Here is a 21271-nt window from a genome sequence, read left to right as displayed (position 1 = left end):
CTATCATTAGACCTGACATTTGTGTTTTAACCATTTTTTCTATAACATTTTTATGACCAACTGAATGACTGAATCATCTGTCATATATAGTGTGAATTCCTGGATTAGGGCTTATTGCAGCCTGTTAACTCATTTTTGCAGACCTTTAAATCTTTATGCTAAATTTAACAACAAATCTAATTCTAACATTTCTGCTTGTTGCTGCTTTTAGGTGACTCTCCATGATATGATCCTGAAGAACATTGAGAAGATTAAGAAACCAGAAGCAGCAACTCTGAAGCTCTTTACTGACAACCCCTACAAACACACACACCAACACCAACATCATCAGCTGTAGGTCTAACAGTACTGACCAGTAATTTCCAGCATGTTTTGGAGTACCTGGTGGTTTTACAACCTCTGGATGATTCATGAGGTATCAAATAAGCTGGTAAATGGTGCTCACTGTTGTGTATATATAAAACCCTATCCAACTGGGTCTCTCACACACCAACACACACAATTGCAACTACACCTCCCTGAGCTGTCCACAGCTGTGGTTGGGATCCTCCTCCATTTTTGGTTTAGGCCTTACTCTGCAGCCACCAACATGCTCTCTGACATCTAACCTTTTAGCTGTCCAGTGCTCTGGAACCTGACATCAGACTGTTTTCCCATTAGTATTGTGACAAATCACTGTTGTCACAAAGACACCTACATAGCCTGTCTCCCATCTGCTGCTCAGCTGGGACTGAAGTTCATAGGCCTGCTGTTTTCTCTTCCTGTCTGGTATTGAGAGTCTTCTGGATGCTGTGCCTTCCAGGATTTATCAACAGCTCTTAAATGTTTTTTTTTCCTCCTTTTTTCCTTGGGTTTCTTTTTTAGCTCTCTGCCTTACCCACCCAGGCAAAGTTCCCTTTGTTCAGTAGTTGCCCCTGCCCCTCAAACATTCTGTGTACATCGCTGAAGAATATGGACTTTCACAATGCAACTCTGCTTAGTCCTCTCCTGGCCTTATATTGCTCAAATAGAATACGGACAGCTTTTCTCACTGCTTCAGGAAGCAGCTGCGATTGTTTGCATATATATACATTTTTTTATGGAGCTTTTTTTGTTCCTGACATGGAGATCCTTCTTCTTTGTTTTTTTGGTTTTGTTTTTGTCATATATTTATGTCTAGTGACATAAGTGAATGCTGTTGCACCTCCTGTGCAGATGTGTGGCATTACATTCATCCTCAGTAATGTGCCTCTATGCATCTGTCTTTAGTGAACAAGCAGGCTTGAACTGGAACTTAGAACAGTCCCACACAGCAATTGGGACTGGGATCATGTGATGATATGTATTCAGATATATTTTTTTAAATACAGAAACTGTGTTGCTGTTTTATTTTGGCTTTGAAAGGCCCTGTACACCCATGCTACACCCACACAGATGTACTTATTTTTTTTTTTTTTTAGAGTAAGACTGATTCACTGCTGGCAGTGAACTGACCCTGCCTTAATTCTCTTTGCTCTTGAGTTACCTCAGACAAAATCTGGAGTCTTTTCAACACGATCATCAGTTTTCACCTGTTTTATTGTGTAGTGCAGAATAAAGATTGATTTTCATTTCATCCTATCATTCGATAATGAAAACTGACACTTTGAAAATCTTGTGCAACTCAACAGTAGTATGGAAAATGATACTGAAGTGAGGGACCGTCTTCAAAGTACATGTGAAATGTGGTTTTATCCAGCTTTTATTTAAGTTTTTGAGTGAAACAGGTTTTTAAGCAAACGAATAAAGGAACATGCCAGTTACGGCTGTCACCTCAAAATCAAGATGTCACTCCCATTCATTTCTGTGAGGAACAGGGTGAGATGTTTTCACTAACCATCACGAAGCGACCTCCTCTCATTCTGCTTGTGCAAAGTTCACTTAAATTAATCTCTGACGCACAAAATCTGGAGCCTCTCAAGTGTCCACACAGTTTGAGAGATGGAGCGGGATTGACCTCTCAAACCGGGAATGCTAATTGTTTTTGCTAAAGTGTTTGATAAATCGCTGTATAATATTCAACAACTAGATTCCTGTTGTGTGCCAGCTACCAGAGGGTGATTGATAAGTTTGTGGCCTAAGGCAGAAGGAGGAGTTAAACAGTTCTTGTTACACGCCACATTGCAGTTCAAGTCTTTACAGAGTTTGAAGTTAATAAACTTTTGTGGTTTTTCTGTTTTCATCCAGGAGGCCTATCCCAGCTGACACTGGGTGAGCCTGAGGGGCCAAAGCTGGTGAATAGGGCGGGTGGTGGACGAGATCCACATTCAGCAGATATCTACATAAAGGCTGATGTTGTCCTTTTGTGTATAATGTGAGCTATTTAACTCATCTCTGTCTTACCTCAGCGCCACAAACTTATCAACCTCTTGTATTTGAAGAAACAGGTTCACATTTTTTTAAAGTCTGTCTTATAGTGGCTTATATATTACCAGTCGAATGTTTTTAGACCTCCACCATTTTTCCAGTGTTTATTGAAATTTCAGCAGCTTCAAGTCCAGTGAATAACTTTAACTGGTGCAAAGGTCAGCAGTAAAGTACCCAATGTAAAAAAATATATATAAATCATCTGGAAAATCATGTACATTTCATAGTAAACAGGCTTTTTTCATGTATGAAGAAATTTCTTCACTTCCAGCTTTCCGGTAGGAAGTAAATGAAGCCTTGAAAGTTAATGCAAACAGTTCCTTCAGCATCCAAACCTCTGGTGTGTGTGACTTCCAAACCCTCTGTCTGTACAAAGGCAGTGTTGGAACAAACTGTGCTACGACACCCTCTGATGGATTGTTAGCAGGATACAGTACTGCTTCCTGTGGTACAGTATTGTCTTATCAGTATACAGCTTTGATTGCAGAGTTCACTGAGACATTATGAGACACTAACACTGAAACAAGTCTTGGCAGCTGTAATTGTTCCTCTTGCCTCCACTGGCTGTGACAACAATAGTAGTTCCAGTATAGCTTATGTGGGACAAAACATGCATACAAATTCAGTTTACATTACTTCATCAGTGAGTTAGCCAAATCAAGGGGGTATCTACCAAAGACTCTGATCTTCAGAATATATGTTAACACAGAACAGAAACTCTGGATTTTGTCCTCAATCTTACAGTGGAACATTACGTTGGAATTGCATCAGGAAGGGATCTTGTAATGGCCAGTATGGACTGGAGGACCAGTTGCACCCACCAATAACTCCTCTAATGTACATACAGTATAGACACGGGAGTATTGCATTAACATTGACTTGAAAACAATGTAAACCTGTCCTTCGGTGTTTTTTTTATTCAAACAGTATTTTGAATTTTAAATAAAAAGTAACAGCCTTGATTGAAGTGTGTGACTTACTGCCATACTGTACTTTCAGTGTTTCCCAGAAGTAATGTTTTTATCTCTCTAAGAGTTGATATTTTGTCTCATAAGGAAAAGTCAGCTACTAATTTTGCATATATATATATATATAAATCATATTGTCTTTTCCCTCTAACAGGGTAACTCTGGTATTTTTATGGGTGTATATGATAGATGAGGATAGATAATTGATCCAAACACTTTTGAAATAAAAATAGTCAGTGCAGTATTGAGCATGAACTGTATACTCAGCAACGATGAACAGCTGATGCAGTGTAATCCAACTGGGTATTTGTTAGTTACTGTGTGGTACTTCTATGCATGTAAAGGATGTCAACACTTCTTTCACTACTAAAAGTCACACAATAACACTAACAGTTATTAACTGTCAGTGGAGTCTGGTACTGATGTACTGTGATGTTTCTGATTAAACAAAAAGGACCTTACTCTTTAATAAAACACTATATTTCTATGGGAAAAAACTATTAGGAATCATATCCACAATGTTGTATAATAACAACCTGAGCCTTTCAATGAAAAAAACAAGCTTTTTGGTGGACAATTGCACAATTGGATTACCTTGCAGCTGCTATTGCAGTTGTCAGGTACACAATTCTTGCTCAATACTGCACTGATTCCAAAGAGTTTTGTCTATCAGGCATTTACACCCAAAACATGGTTCCAAAATACTGGACTTATCTTTTAAGTTGACTATCATCCAATTGGCACAGTTTACAAGCTAACAATTACTTCACACTAGCACTACTACTGTACTATAGCAAAGAAAAAGTGATCAAATTGACAATATTCATAAGATATGAAATTATAAATACAATACAAAAAAGTCACATTCCAGCAAAGCCACTTATTTAAATGTATTGCAAAAAGTGCCTATGTCACTGGTTCATAAACCAAAAAATAGTATACCCTACTTCTCATGGGAAAGTGCAAGGAATGTCAGCTTTAGTTTTGTATACAATGTTATGTATTGCTCAAAGCAGCATTATTTAGTTATGTGTTTTTAGATTTGTGTTTGATGTCTATGCAGTAGACAGTGTATGTACCTGGCTTTCATAGCTCACAAATAAAAACAGAGGTTTTGTCAGTGGAGTTATTTGCTTTAGTATAGCTATGGTGATTATTTCTCGACTGAGATTTGGGAGGTTCCATAATGCTGTTGCTGTGTGAGCACTGAACAACACCTGCCCTTTTGCAAAAGCACTACACAGAGGTCAGGTGTGTGGTGCCTGGGAATTCCTTCACAGCACTCAGGATGAAGGAAAAAGCAGGTTCAGTAACACCAGTTCTATAGGGGTACAAACCCATGTTTATTATTTTGCATCCTCAGTTGAAATTGCTGTAATAAATTTGTCCTCACTCAATTGTGAGTGGTGAGTGGGAACTCTTGCTGTGTGCACTGCATGAGTGTTGGTCTGTGCAGGTGTGTTTAGGTGTCCCTGGACAACGTCTACTTGTGTTTGCTACTTGTCCAAACATTATTACATTGTCCTGCAATTTCAACAAATGCCAGATGACTTAGTAAAGCAGAGCCTGTGCAGGGTAAAGTACTCATTTTCATTCACTAAGCAGCTGGTCCCCAGATCAACTCCCGGTTCAGCCGGACCTTTACTGCGTGTCATTCCCCTGCTCTCTCTCCCTGTTTCCTCTCTCATCTCCACTGTCCTAAAATAAAGTTGACCCCCCCCCCCCCCCACACACACACACACACACAAAAAAAAAACAAAGGTTATGCTCAGCAAATTTCTTGATGGAGGGCAGCATAGTGTGCAGTGGGGGGGGGGCTGTATTGTATTGAAGGACAGTGAGTTCAAATTTATTCTTTCCTCCTGACTTTCCCTAAATGCAATGGCACCAAGATAAACATATGCTCTTTGCGCTGTGCCTTGTCTACACTGAACTATAAACCATAGATTTTGGTTCATGGTGCGTGATTGGACCAGTCAGAAAACCAGTAACAACAGCCAGTAAACTCTGGGGGATCACCTCACCAGGTATGGAAAGCTTTTACAGAGGCACACTGAACAGGTCCAAGATTTGATTTGTTCCACAAGCCACTGTGTATAAGTGGTATACATAATGGACAGATGGATGGATGGATAATTGATGATAGTTTCATTATCTGTTCTTGTATGATGAGACTAATAAACGGATCAATCTAATATTACATGATTGGAAGTTCCTTGATGGCAGCATTGGTCATGTGGTCCAGGGAGTTGACAGCCCTTATTCAGTCCATAGATACCTTTCATTTTCTGCACACTGGTCAAACTCCATCTGCTTCTTAGCAGTTGACACCAGTTGTCCTCTTAGGAGGCACTTCTCACAATGGAGGACTAGCAAATAACACATTAGTGTTCATCACAGCTATAGGAAACTGACTTCATGGGGGATTATATCCTCTTTGACAGATGATATCTGCCACAGAGGAATATGTTTTTAGTCTGGTCGTGCAATAGTAAACACGGTGACAGCACTGCAATTTTACTGGTCAGAAATAACACTGGTTTCACCAAAAAGGAAATTCATCCTAGAATTTCATCATCTGAACAAAAGATGTATTTTATTTATTTATTTATTTTTTTTTTTTTTTACCAAATCTAACTGTATAACTATTTGTTATAAATTGCAATTTTCTTGTCTGAAAATTAGACAGGGAATATTACACAAAATAGAACACAATGTAACAAACCTGCTTTGAAGTAGCTGAGGCTGCTTTCCCTGCAGCCTTTAATAAGTCTTCCACTGATGCGCCATTGTGTTTGGTTTCCTTCCTTTCCCTTACTGTTTTAGGGAAGGACACATTGATAAGCTGCCCAGCTTATATGTTGGGAAATCAACAAAAACTTGTGTTGTCAGTAGCCACTCAGAAAACTTGCTACTTACAGCCTCCAGATGTTACAGAACTAGAGCAGTTTAGTGAGGATAAGGCCCACCCACTGCTGTGATTGTTTCTAAAAATTCCAAGAATATCTATCCCAGAATAGTAATGGCAGACTATGTATGGGTGTAGTGGGTTTTTAAAGGGTTTTTTAATTCCAATTTTCCAATTTCTTATCATTTGTGGCTGTATGTAATGTAGTAAAAACTATGAAAATCTTTTGTTACTTTTGTTGTTTTTTTTTAGGAAATGTGATGAACTCAGTGTTGATGGCTGTTTACAGCAGGTAGTTTGGATAGTATTTTTTGCCACATGTTTTCTTTTATTTATCCAAATAAGTTTGACTAACCTGGGGTGTGTTTACAATCTGTCTGATCATCCGAATGCTCATGTTTCCTTCCTGCTAGACTTCTTTCTTCTTATATTGCAGCATTTTGGTTTGCCCCATTTGTGACCCCAATATTGTGTACTGTGTTACTGGCCTGTAACTCAAAGTTTGTTTCCAGAAACATGGGGTCATTTTTGATTTCCAGCAGAAATCTGAGAAGCATCTTGAGTCAGTTATTCAGTCCTGTTCTCTTGAGTTAAGAAATATTACAAAACCACACCACCTCATTTTTCCAATAACATAAGCAAATCATCCATTGTTTTGTCCTTTCTCATCTTGAATACTGTGATTCTCTGTGCTACTGTTCAGGCCACTGTAGCATGTATCATTTACTTTAAAATTCTTGTTCATGGCAGTGCCCCACAACAAGAAGGTTCGGGGTTTGAACCCCCAGGTTCAGGCTTTACTTTGTGGAGTTTGTGTGGGTTCTCTCCGGGTACTCCAGCTTTCTCCCATAGTCCAAAGACATGCAGGTTAATTGTTGACTGTAGGTGTGAGTGTGAATCTGAATGGTTGTTTGTCTGGATATGTCAGCCCTGTGAGACTGGCAATCTGTCTAGGGTGTACCCTGCCTCTCGTCCAATGTCGGCTAGCCCCCACAACCCTCAAGGATAAGACATGGCATGTAACATCAGAGCTTACCTGAGAGCCTGCAGCTCACCTGTCTGTGTCACTCAGCTGCTGCTGTCACAATTTTCAGAGTAAAATGTTGTATGCCTGTTTATTAAACAAGATGGGCAAGCTGTGGTTAATTTAACCTAAATAATGTACATGTCTTGACATTATGAAAGCAACAGTTAGTGTCTTTTATATTTTGTAGAGCTCAAGTACAAGGCATGATAGAAAGGCTGAAAGGATATATGTAATATGTGAACATGTTAGATTAACATTATTAGACATTGGTATTATTTTATAATTTTAACATAATATATAATTCTATTGATTGGTTTGTTAAATACATAGCTCTTCAATTGAAAAAAATCCTGACTGAGGACTTCATAATTCATGCATGAAAGGGTCAATGACCCACATACAGGAATAGCTCTTGATCACATATAAACCACATATAAATATTATTTCATACAATAATTTCTCACCTTTGTCTTTGTTTGGATTGGTTACACAACATTTTATTAGCTAAACTTGGCTGTTACTTGCATTTTTTTTCTTCTTTACTGCTGCCTTGAGAAAATACAAGGCTATAAAGATATTCAAGATATTGAACACACACACACACACACACACACATTAACGATCACTGAACCTTACATGCACTCATATCTCATCTTCTGGTTCTGGTCTGGGAATGGAGTTTGGGGGATGGGGGTTGGGGGCAGTTGTGCCCTTTCTTCACTGGTCTGGTTTCAATTTTCTCCCTCCTGGGAAAACCAAAAGTAGTGTGAGGCTTATACACGTGTGTGTGTGTGTGTGTGTGTGTGTGTGTGTGTGTGTGTGTGTGTGTGTCAGTGAAGTTAAACATTGTAAGTGGTTCTCTGCCTCAGATGTCAGTTTCCTCTGTGACTTGTACTTGTTTAAAAAAGGCAGTGACAGGATGTTAATAACAAAAGAGAGCAGGGCTCCCATGAAAAATCCAGCAAAAACCTGCACTTAAAGGCCAGATAAGGCTGTGCTGAGGTGATACTTACCTTGATTCAATAACTCTAACTCTGTTGTACCTTATACATCTTGTCATTTTTGTTGTCACCCCCCCTCACACATTAATAGTTTGTTAGTTTATTGACTTAAATATCACAAGGCAAACATAGAAAGTAGCTTTACATGATCAAGGACACATCCAATAATATATGGACAGATACACACAAACATTTCTGTTTTGTAAATAAAACTTTGGTTGTTGCATTTGTTTTCAGTTTCCTGTTTCCTTTTTTCCCTGGGTAATTTTAAAATTGTTATTCCCCTCATCCCCTGGCCAACCTTTGGGCATCACAACAGGAAGAGGTCTGGAGCAACCAGGACTCTTCCCGGACCTGGCTGCTATTGAAGAAAAATTATTTGTCCTTAGTTCAAAGTTTGCTGTGGTGGTGGTGGTTTATTAGTATTCTAGAATATGGTCAGTTTACTAATGCACAGAGCAAACTTACCTAGAGTGAAGGGCAGGAGGACAGTTTTACAGCGGGTAAAGGGGCAGTGGTCATACTTTACGTAAATGCAGGGTGAACAAAGGTTGCATGAGTGGTGAAATGTCAGGGTGCAACTACAGTTGGGATCACAGAAGGAATGGGTATTTGCATTCACAGACCTCACAGTGACACAGACGAGACCATTTGTTGACTTTGGTCAGGAAGGAGCCCCCAGATTTAATCAGTTAACCAAGGTAAGGGTATTGCAGGGTGTGATGTAATCACCATAGAAAATCCAAATCCAGGTGTGCAGAGCAGTGTGAAATCCAGGAAGACTCATTTAAACTGAGCACTAAGTAAAGGTTCTAAATATGTATTGTGCATATGTGCATATATATATATATATATATATATATATATATATATATATATATATATATAATGGTAATGGTAAGTTCAGCATGGCCTTATCTGGCCTTTAAGTGCAGGTTTTGTTGGATTTTTCATCGGACTCCTGTTTTCTTTTGTTGTTAACATCCTGTCACTGCCTTTCTAAACAAGTACAAGTCACAGCGGAAACTGACATCTGAGGCAGAGAACCGCTTACAATGTTTAACTTCAGCGACATACACTCACACAAACACACGCACGCACACACACACACACACACACACACACACAGAGAGAGTTAATAACATTAATATTTTTCAAAGACCAAATGCAGCAGACCATCTTACACAAAAATTCTCTCCTTTTATTAAAAGAAGAAACAACAAAAACAACAACACAATTGCTCAGAATGATGCACTGTAGAAAAATATACTAAAAATGATAAACTAATCAAACATTAGTTCAGTAGTCACAGCCTCAGGCCACATCAGAGAGTGAGCCCGCTTTGGACTGAGTAGTAGAGCACTGCACACATGTGACAGTACAGTGTCAGTTTACAATGAATACATCACAGCTGTTCAACAGTAAGAAACCCAGAAAGGAAAAAAAAAAAGAATTCTTGTGTCTTCCACAATAGCATATGGACGTATTTTGATTTTGTGCTAAAAAGAGATTATTGCCATAAAAGGAAAAATAATGCAAACAAAACTAAAACAAAGATAATAATTACAATGATAACCCCTTTGTTTGCAAAATCTCAAACTACGGGTCACATTTCTGAGGATATACTTGTAAGGTTTTGAAAAAAAAACTGTGATGAATCTCAGGCAGAAATTGTTACTAATAAAATATGTGCTTGCAGTGAATAATCTTGTTATTAACGGTAAGTAAAGCAATAAATTGTGACAAAATAATAATCTTATCATTTGTCAGAGCACCCTTAAACACAACAATTTTGACAGGCTAATCATGTAATGACGGTGTAGCTTTGACAACAGATAAGGCAATGACATGGTTGAGTTTTTTGTATTTGCAATGAAATTAATGAAAACCAATGCTCATCTATAAGGTAGGAAGTCAGTATTAAAAAAACAAACAAACAAACAAAAAGAAAAAAAAAACAACCCCCCAAAACCATATATGCTTGGAAAATGGTCAGTAGTTGCATGACTTGTGGGTAATGATCGAAAACATGGATGTTTCAAGCTGCAGAAGGAAACCTCAGTGGCAGCCCAAAATGCTGATATTTCAGAGAGACAGTGGTAAATTTCATTCTCAATGGTTGATTCATCATTTCCTGGCCAATGCGAGGGTTGCCCACCAGTGATTAGGATAGGCAGAATGTAAAAGCCTGTTAATGGTGACGGAATGTTATTCTCCACTGTAGCTTTTCTTGGTATACTAATAACTAGAGCTGCATAGATAAGAATAGATAGACAGCTGGAGTGAGAATGTGGTTAGCCTGGTGTAGCATTAAGACAGGAGGCAGGGAAGAACTGCCAGTTTTGTTGTGTTTGTAATTGTAAATTCCTTTCTTTGTAACCATTTGTGACGTCTAGATCACTTACTTATTTACATTCTCATCAAGTAAATCATAAATGCTGTAGGATACCCCGAGTGTGAAAGATCGAAAGAGCTGATTCTGACTCTTGGTGTCATGATTTGAAAACCAAAATTACTTCTTACTTCACTGAAATGCAACCTTCATCATAACTGGCAGTTATGCTAACCAGTTGTGATGAAGGTTGCATTCACAATGAACACATGCTGCAATGTGTGTTGGTCAGCTGGGGGTATAGAGTATTGTATATTGTCTGAGCGCTGCACTGTAATTTTACTTACATACAAAAATTGGCTATTGGCATTGCTGAATTGATTCATCAGAGAGGGTAATTTTTATGTGAACTGCTTTCCCCCATCCCTAGCAGACATGTCTTGATATAACTTTGGATAAAGTCAGGCTAGCTGTTTCCTCCCGCTTTATTCTAACACACAGATCTGAGAGTGGTATCAATCTTCTTATCTCATGCTCAGAAAGAAAATACTGAAAAAATACTTTGTTCAATTTCTTGCATAGTACAGTTTTAAAACACGTGTAGCACAAAAAGCTGTCCTGAACTGCTTCTATAAACATGTTAAAATTGACAAAAGCTTCATGATAGATTGATAAATAAGCCCAAGCCTCTCTCTGAAATCATCATGGCTTGGAAACTGTTAGCTAGCAGTGATCACTAAATCAGAGCCAGTCCTCAAACTTCATGACTCCATCAAAGCCATGATAGGTGAAGGGCTCCAGCACAGGACTGCAGGTGTCTTGAGCCAGGCATGCCATCCTGTTCTTGTCACAGCTGTTCTCACTGCCCGGGCCAAAGTATACCCCATCAGCAGAATGGATGGATGGATCCTCATCAAAGTAGTTGTGGGGCCGCAGCAGGACCCCACCCCCATTTCCCACAGTTACTGTATTGGGGATGTCCTCGGCATGAGGGATGTGGAGGAAACCAGTGGTCACCCAGGCAACCAGGTCCTGCAGATACACATGCAAATTCTTTAGCTAAATAAACTCCTTTAGCTAAATTGTCTAATATAACATATGAGTTATTCTGGTAGTATTTATACATGTAGATTCCAGCTCAACACACCTCATTTTCGATGTTTTCGTTGTCGTCAATGTACTTGCTGAAGTCGACAGCTGGAGTCCAGATGTTGTTTTGACTGTACAGACTGCTGCTGGTCTGCTCTAAGTCCTTATGCTTGGTGATGGCAACCTTATACCTGGAGCCAGACAGAGGAGGTACAGAGAGAGTGGTCAGTACAGGAAACAACACATTTGATTTCCTTACATTTCCCAAGATCCTCCTGTGTCTATTGCCTTAATGGCATCAGTGTTACACTCTGGGAGTGTTGAATGGAACCAAGGCATGAAACAACATGTTAAGTGGTGATGTATGGTATGTTTACTTCTTTTTACTACTTTTGTAATAAACATATTGGATATGTTTTCAACCAATAGACAAAGTGTAGCAGTAGGAAGGGTCCAAGGGTTATTTTCATTATAATTTCCCATAGTCCAAGGTGACATCTAATGTCTTGTCTGACTAACAGTCCATAATCCAGACATATTCTGATTACTAGTACGGTGGTCTAGACCTGCTCTATGTGAAAAGTGCCTTGAGATAACTTCTGTTGTGATTTGGCATATAAATAAAACCTGCCTTGACTTGATTTGACCACTATCAGGTATTTTACATCTACTAGCTATTAGCTAATATTAGACACCATAGCTACAGAAAAAACCCTGAGCATATTTAATTTTATGAAGGTTATGTTTTATTAACTATGAATTCAACTTTTCATTAGTAAGAAAAACACAATTGTTCTTTGTTAAATCAGAAGTTACAGGGGGCTCAGGTGGTGATGGTTGTAGTGAACCCTGAATGACAGGCACAGAGACAGCTGTGGCAAAGACACTGAGAGGACCAGTAAAAACTAGATTCTTTTACAGACCACTGGACCACTGTTTGCCAGTCTGACTATGCTATGTTTATTACCACAACTGATACTGAAAACAATAACAAACTGTGCAATAACAAATTATTCAAAAACATAAAAGAGGGTGAAGTGCACTGTGGTATAAGATGCTTAAAAACAGCTTAGCAAAGCCAGACAGATGTCGGCTGTGGTGCATGTACAGTCCGTTTTAGAAAGATAAGAACACCAAATCTAATAGCTTCTAAATGTGAACCCTTACATTAACCAGGTCCAAATAGTTGAAAAAAATAATTCTCTGCTCATCTTTTCCTCAGTCGGAAACGATGTAATCTGGTGTAAGTTCTCCAGCTTGACTTGGATACTCCATGAAGCTAGCAGTAAACTGGACCTTAGAATTACTTCTGACGCTGACAGGGAGTTAATAGAAAGAGGCAAAAATGTGAGCAATGTGTACTCTTTTTTTGAATTAGTTTTTGTCTTGAATAAGTATAAAAGAAAAATAATAAAAATATACAAATTATTTTTTTTCTTAGAGTTAATAAAGAGAACTAGAATATCCAAAAAGGGGAAGATGAAAGCACAGACACACTCCATTAGGCAGTGTATTTTCTATTCTCAAAGGTGCTTTGTGCTTTGAACTGAGAAAAAAATGTAGACATAGAAACACAAACATACACTCTGTCTCCAAGACATCCCTGTCCACAGGGGGGCTCATCCCATCATTGTTGCTTCCCAGTCATGCTGCACAGCAAGTACTGACTCTGATTTTCACCAAAATAATTTAGAATAAATTTAACCTAAAGTTTAAACTGAGCCTGCTGGAGGTCATATTTCCCAGTTTTCCAGGTATCTGTCTGTATCTGTCTGATACAACTGTTAATCATCAAGGAAATGCTTTGACATTTCATTAATTTTTGAGGATGTGAGGTTTTTTTTGATTTTGCAGCTGTCCAGTCTCACCTGGCCCAGGACATGGCCTTCTCCTCAGCCTGGCTCTCTGGGAGGTGGTCCCCTGTGAAGCTGAACACCTGCAACCTGTAGGAACGTTGGTGACCCCAGCGGTTGGTCTTGTTGCTGGCAATGTGGAGGTAACGAGGACTCTTGGTGTTGTAACGCAGAGCGGCCTCCTGTGGAAGTGTCACAGTAGACATTTGTCCCAAACTCAAGATTCAAGAGTTACTTTATTGACTACAGCATAAACAGTACATGAGAACATCATGGCAGAGCTGGCAGGCTGAGCCCCGACAGGGGAATGAAGGAGCAACGTAACAAGCTTAAAGTAGCTTAAAAACCATAGGTAGACAATGTGACATCAGCATCTAAAGTGGCCAACGAAACAAATGCGAGTAAATTTACATGCAGTTTAATGTGCTGCAGCTTATTAGCTCTCTAACCTGCAAACTGACATTAGCGGTGCATTTTTTCCTGGTGGATTTTGTTTAGTAGCTCATTCTGCAAACTCAGATGCAGGATGGTTATTGGGGGTTGTTGCTTATTGCAGTATTAATTGATATTTTGGATGGATGTTGTTTGGATCCTGTAAACACAACTCTATCATTGTCAGTGTATAAAGTTGTAAAGTCATTATGACTTCTGTGTCAGCAAGCACCAATTGCCTATTTTCACACCCAGTAGACACAGAGAAACAATGGCATTCATTCTCTTCAGCTGCTAAATACTCCATTATGTTCACCAACTAGTTTCCATCCATTTGCTGTTTGGTGCTGAGCAGGTAGTGTACAGCAGGTTTCTCCCTGTTGTCTGTGTCTGTGTTAACTCAGCTCTGTGACTTCCTATGCTACCGGTTTAAAGGTGGGACAACAATGCCTACCCATTCCCCATAGCGCCCCCTTGGACATACTCAAAACCCCCTTGCCATTGGACTTAGTTTGTCTGAGGTGAATGAAATTCAGAGGCATGATGTAACATGCCGAGACGCACCAAAAAGTCTCTTGACATCATGGCCTCAAACCTACGGGAAGTCAGCCATTTTAATTTTAATTTGAAAATTTAAAAACATTTTTGGCATTTGGGGACATTGTATTTGATTGAACTCCTCCTACAGATTTTATCATATCGTTTATCATCATCATCGTATTATTCATGATGCCTTATTGTGAAAATTTTGATGTTCTGTTGAAGGGCATGTCTGTGGCGCCGTGGCGAGGTTTGATGTTTCGCCATTAACCAGAAAGTTGATGTAATTCATGCAAACTTTGTCTGATCTGCCCCAAATTTCACAGGTTTGACAACAGATCTGTCCTGAACGAACATACATTCCAATATACAGATAGAATCATAGCTCCACTTATTGGCAACAGGAAATGATGTGTTTTTTCTAAGTAGGTTGCTCTGATTGACCTCAAATGGGGTCAGACAAGCATTAAGATCATAATGGTGCTGAATTGTGAAGACTGTGAGTCTTCATGAGATGCCTTTGCTGTGTCGCCATGGCGAATTTCGATGCTTCGCCATTAAACTAGGAAGTTGTTGTAACTCCCGCATGCACTGTCCAATCTGCCCCAAACTTCACGTTTGGTAACTGTCAAGGCCTGAATCTACATGCCACATCTACATGCCAATATTCAGGTATAGTCATAGCGCCACCTGATGGGGGCAGTAAGGGACTTCTGACTCATTCATTCTGTGTCTGGCAGTCACGCAGTTGCAGAACTGCATTGTTCGACCAGCAGAGACCCCATGGCCGCAGGTCCCCCAACAGGCGCGGGGTGCAAGGGCCCATTCAACACTGCTTGCAGCTTTAATTATAATTTTCTTTTCTCACAAATATGCAAATTCATGAAAAAAACACATCCAAATCTAATAACAAATGACTTACAGTGTGAGTATGAAGATTCTACTGTGTACAACAGATGCCTTTTATTATTACAGTTTACTTACATCGTGGTTAAATAAAACATATATTCAGGGATAATTATGTTTTTTTTTTTTTATGGACAGTTAACAATTTTGCTTCATAAAAGTGAATTTTGATCTAAGAAGTAAATGTCAGTGATGAACTGGAACAAATCAAAATCAATAATGATGTCCACATAAGCAGTCTTTACAAAGGTAACACAGACTATTCTGGTGCCTTAGCAGAAAACACCTCATGCTGTCTACAAATTCTCAAAAGCTTATGGTTATGTAGTCGTTTACCTTTGTTGCACACTGTTATTCATTCCTGTTATTTTTAAATGTTGCTTAAAAAAGTTAAATTCATGTGAATATTTAAGGAAGTGAATAAAGACAGACCTTTTCTGTTTTGAGTTGATTTTCCACCAGCTGGGGGACCATAGCATAGTGATCAGGCATCCATGGCAGTGACACATTAACAAACTCCATGTCTTTGGTCTGGAATACATTCTTCACTCCTGAAGAGGAACCAGTGCAAAAATGTTTGTCATTGATTTCTGTTGTCATTTCCAAACCAAAACAGAGCTACACTGAATATTTTGATTCTCCTGTTCATCTGTGCATGTCAGGTGTTCAGTTTTTTTCTATGTAATTTTAAAATAAAGCTGCCCTTTTCAATATTTTTGTGTCTACGATGGACCAAATGTCTATGTGTAATGACTATGTGTAGTGTAGTGATTGACCTGCAGAGAATTATCTCCCACTCTATCAGTTCTCCTCAGCTCAGCTCATAACATTGCAGACCGTGTAGACTGAGAAATTTCTTATAGTTGCATACATTATGTTTGTATTATATGTTCCTACACCAGTTTCAGATCAAAACACAATGGACACACAGCCAGTCTCTGTGATTTATAATGGTTAATCCCTATTGCTTATACAAGGCTGGACATCAAAGGTATTGCTTGCCCTTTATTACATCTATTTGGGCTATAGGTTTTCACATCAACTACTAACAACAGAGTAAGAATCATCCATTTCTTACCCTATAGCAGCAAGAGAGCTTTCAAACTGCATGGCTGGCTGCAGTTGTGATGCCTGTTTGGGTCATCATCTGGTTGGAAACCAATGACCACATGCTCTGTAAAGAATCTGTCAAATGCCTATTTCCACCAACCATGGGATCAACAATATTTATATCAGATTGGTCATTTTCACCATGGCAGGATTAATTTATTAAAGGGCCCTAGTGCAGCTATCCCCCCAACCCCCCACCCCAATGGCCAAGTCCAATGGCCATGATGGACACATCAATTCTTCAACACATCCTAACTAAACTGCTGTAGTTATAAATTGCTATATTTGTTTTCTCTGATCTAATGGAACTTCTTTTTCTTTTCTTTTTTTCATATTGCAACAGATAAACAGGTTTTAAAGAAGTACTGCCACTCACCCAACACATCCAAGTCCACTTTGAAGTTGATGAAGTGGGTGTGGATATTCCCCAGGACTTTTTCCGCCACCTGGTGACCGTATTTCCGGCTACCGTCCACCATGTAAGAAGAAGAGATGTAGCCGGTGGCGTGCACCTTGGCCTCTACTGATCCGCTCTGGTAGAAGATGAAATCCCACATATAGTCATAGTTTCCTATAGCTGTGATCGTTCTGAACACTAAGGCGCTGTTCACCATCCCTCCATAACTGTTGTGGAAAAAGTCAGAGAAGTGCCTCCGCAGGGGCTGGCCCATGTTGTGCTCAAAGATGCATATTGAATTCCTAAATCTGATCGGACTTGGGACATCGATGTAGCGATATGTGTCCACGTAGGTGGCTTCGTAGGGGCAATCCGCGCCACGGACCAGTTCGTGTGCGAAGCGTCCTATCCCGATGCTCGAATCCAGAAACTTGGTGAGGATCATCCCCGGGGTCACAGACCCATACACTGACATGGCCTCCTGTACGCTAAGCTCATAAGCTATCCTCTCATTCTTGAACCGCACATCAAACACCCTCATGCCCGTGAGAGAGCTCAGGCCGAAGGCGAAGCTCCAGTCCAGATACAGGACGTGGTTCTTGCTTACGCTGAAGCGCTTCCCCTCTGCGTAAAACAGCTGTGGGCCGATTTGCAGTGACTTATTCTTGGGTTTCAGAGAGCCATACTCAGGGGACTCCTTGTAAACTATTTTCTTAACAGAGCCAGTGTTGTATTTCTGTTTAAGTTCTTCCACTGTGTCGAAGTATTGGCCGTTATAAAGCACTCGCTCAACTTTCCATTCGGACGCGTTTAAGCTCTCATGGTTGATCAGTACCTCGAAACCAACAGGGTAGATGTACATACCGCTCACATCCCTGAAGAAAGATATCCAGGTCTTTCTGTCTCCGGATCGAACTCCGCGAGGCATTTGCTCGAACGCGTTTATCTTCTTGTCCTTCCCCATGTCGAAGCTCTCTTTCATGACCTTTTCCAGCTTGGAGAAGACCTCAGTCTCGAGAAACTGGAAAAGCAGATAGTATTCTCCGATGGTGACCGTGCGCGCCGTGATAGGCAGCTCTGTCTTGTACCTCTCTTTAGTGACATCTCTGTGGTATATAGGGCTGGGCAGGGGTCCCACAACGTACTCCTTGATGCAGCCTAGAGCGCCGTGGAAGACCACCACCGTTGCCTCTCTCGTCGGCTTGTTGCCTTTGCCGTCCAAGTAAGCCAGCGCATCCGCTTTCTTTGGCAGAGAGAGGTCTATAAGGAACAAGAAGTTTTCCGATGGCTTGGTGATCTGCTTGGTGGATATATTCAAGTCTTTCTGCTTGAGCATGTACTGCTGGACCTGCAGGTACTCCTCCCGGGTGAGGTCAGCGAACACCAGGCTGCGGTCGTCGTGTTTGCCCCGCAGCGGATGGACGCGCTGAGAGGAACATTTGGGCGACCTGCTGGAGTGGATGCCAATCAGGACGATGTTGAGAATGATGGAGACGAGGACAAAGAGGATAAGCCCCCATTTCACTAGAGAGTTCATTCTCTCCTCTACCTTTACGCACGGGTTTGGAGAAAGAGAGGAGAGGAATGAGCCCTGGGAAAGGGCGAGCGGTCAGACGATTTTGGAAAGGAGAGGCGCGCCCCGCACCATCATCCGTTTCCACCCTTCTCTGCGTGGAACCCACAACCCCCTGCCCTCCCCCTTCCTTTGAATGAACATATATGGAACTGTGGTTTCATCCAACATCTGTTCAGCTACACAACAGGACTATTTATACGATCGTTTAATGGTCATCGCGATTACACGATTTAAATGGACAATAGAAAACTGAAAAAAGACAAGCGATGTTTTATGAGGATTCTGCCTCTGTCAGTCAAACAAAACCCAAACATTTGTGTGTAAAGTTGCAGTACACACACAGTAAATACATAAAGACACAAAACTACAAACACGATAAAAGCTTCATGCACTTCTTGGCTCACATTTCCATTTGTAGAAGATCTAAACAATAGTCCGACTTCTTTTTCTTTCATGTTTCAACCTGACTTTTTGTTTTCAGTTTCCTATCCTGGTATGGAATGCATAGTAAATATATGTGTGTTTCCAAAGCACATAAAAAAGGAAATAAAGAAAAAGAAAAAACAGCAGGTGATGGAAACACAGTGTGAGAATTTTAAAAAAGGAATGTATTTTGTGGAACCTGTTTCCTGGAGTCATGTTTATCGTTCTCCATAAACTAGCCACTAACCAAACTCTTTATAAATTTTGCATCACAGAAGCATTAGTATTTAGCATTACAAAAAAAAAAAAAACTGTTCAGCTGTTTCTTAAAATCTCTCCACATATAGTTTAAATGCTGTCTCAAAGCCATTGTTCTGGTGGACACTTATGCATCTTTTTTATTTTATTTTTTATATATATTTTTTACTCCTACTTTTTGGATATTTATTTTAGTCTGAAAAATATATTAATCACCCCTTAAAAAGTCAATATGTGCAACATGTGTGTATTCATAAATGTACCTCTTTATCAAAATTTCCACAAATATTACAGAGGACATGCTCTCTGTGTACATCATGGTATTTACTGCCTATATTGTGCACAACTGTTCACAACTCATATTCATTTTGTCATATATAACAGTTACAAGTTGCTAGGCCTTAAAGACCTAAAACATCTGCATCGTGAAAACGGATACAAATCAAGTCTTGCTTCAGTAAAAGTGATTCCTGATAACTTAGAATTCTTCATTTGTCATTCATTACAAAGTGAGAGAGTTGTGTTAACTCATGTTAGTGCTTTATCTGAGTAATGCAGGAAAGCAAGTTTTTACATGATCATCTGGACAATAAAATATGACAATAAATTCAGTGTTTTTTTTAGTATTAACTCAGTAATCAGAAATTTGTCACTTTCAATGTTAAATTGTGTTATCATCTCTTTCAGAACTAATAACCATGGCTTCACTAAATGTCTAATGGATTGTTTACTTGAAATCAAAGTCTGTTAATAGAAAGATGAGCATCTTATTCATATATAGCTACTACCCAGCAAGGATTGCATTATGGTTAGTTTGCATACAATTTTTCTCAGAGGAGTCACATGGACCTCTCATATCTAAAATAACACAAACCACGATTAAGATAGGCCTGCACTTGAGACACACAGATTTGACTCAGTTTAACTTAAAACGAAATAACAGAGGTAAAACTTAAATATTAATACAAGAGTAAAAGTTAGAGTGCAGGATAGGAAATTAGTGATTATTTATTATTATTAATTAAAGGCAGTGGAGAACAGAAAGGTTTGATTTAAAAGAACTGAGAGTTTTATCAGACCTTAAGTTCTCTGGGAGGTTGTTCCAAACCTGAGCACTGCTTCTCCATGTTTAGCTTTGACTCTGAGGACAGAAAGCAGACCTGTCCTGGACGACCTGAGGGGTCTGGATGGTTCGTGACGTGGCAGCAGCGCAGAAATGTATTTTGGCACTAAATCATTCTGGACTGTATAAACCAACAGCAGTATTTTAAGTCAATTCTCTAACAGACAGAAAGACTGTGTAAAGATCTGAGAACTGGAGTGCTATGATCTACTTTCTTGGGCTTAGTTAATGACTTGAGCAGCAGTGTTTTGAATCAACTGCAGCTGTCTGATCTGCTATTTAAAAACAAAGGAAAGTATATAATAAGAAAGTATGTAAGTAGTTAATGATGGGGGGGGTAATACAATAGCAGTAATAATAGTAGTGATAATTAAAGTAGTAATTGCAAAAGTAGCAATAATACTAGAAGTAGTAATAGTAATTTCTAATTATAACAGCAGGTGTTGAGTGGGGTTGTAGGAGCAGCAGGAGCCTTTTCATCACAGGGCTGACATATATGGACAAACAAACAACTCACACCTATGGGTAATTTTAGAGTCACCAGTTAACCTGCATGTCTCTGGACTGTGGGAGGAAGCTGGAGAACCTGGAAAACACACACAGGCACAGGGAGAACATGCAAACTCCACACAGAAAAGCCCTGGGTGAACTGGGGTTCTAATCTGGAACCAAAGTGAGTCATAATTACTTTTGCAACAACAATGAAAGCCTCCCTTAAAATGCAGAATCAACCATTACCACAGTAATGTGTCAGAACTGCATCACATCAGTCACACCTTGATATGATTATAGACTTCCTGTATATTGTGCATACAATATATTGTAGCACACAAGAGTAAAGCTTACAGATAATATAAATAATAATACAAATAATTTTCCTCAATTCTATTGACAGTATCAATATATGCTATTTTGGACATTACCCACAGATATACTGATATCA

At 39.5% G+C, this 21271-nt stretch overlaps 1 protein-coding gene across 1 annotated transcript in view; it reads right to left on the bottom strand.

Annotated features, from left to right (window-relative positions):
• The window catches only part of aoc2 (amine oxidase copper containing 2), a 48757-nt gene extending 29934 nt beyond the window's left edge, over positions 1–18823 (bottom strand). Inside the window, 1 exon segment of the mRNA XM_051073794.1 lies at positions 16928–18823. Coding sequence (XP_050929751.1) covers positions 16928–18485 — 1558 coding nt within the window. The 5' untranslated portion in view covers positions 18486–18823.
• Positions 18824–21271: the final 2448 nt, after the last annotated feature.

This window comes from Lates calcarifer, linkage group LG11 (genome assembly GCF_001640805.2).
Source record: "Lates calcarifer isolate ASB-BC8 linkage group LG11, TLL_Latcal_v3, whole genome shotgun sequence".
Taxonomy (NCBI): Eukaryota; Metazoa; Chordata; class Actinopteri; family Centropomidae; genus Lates; species Lates calcarifer.
The sequence above is the reverse complement of the archived record's forward strand: the minus strand, read 5'-3'. Positions and strand labels throughout refer to the sequence as shown.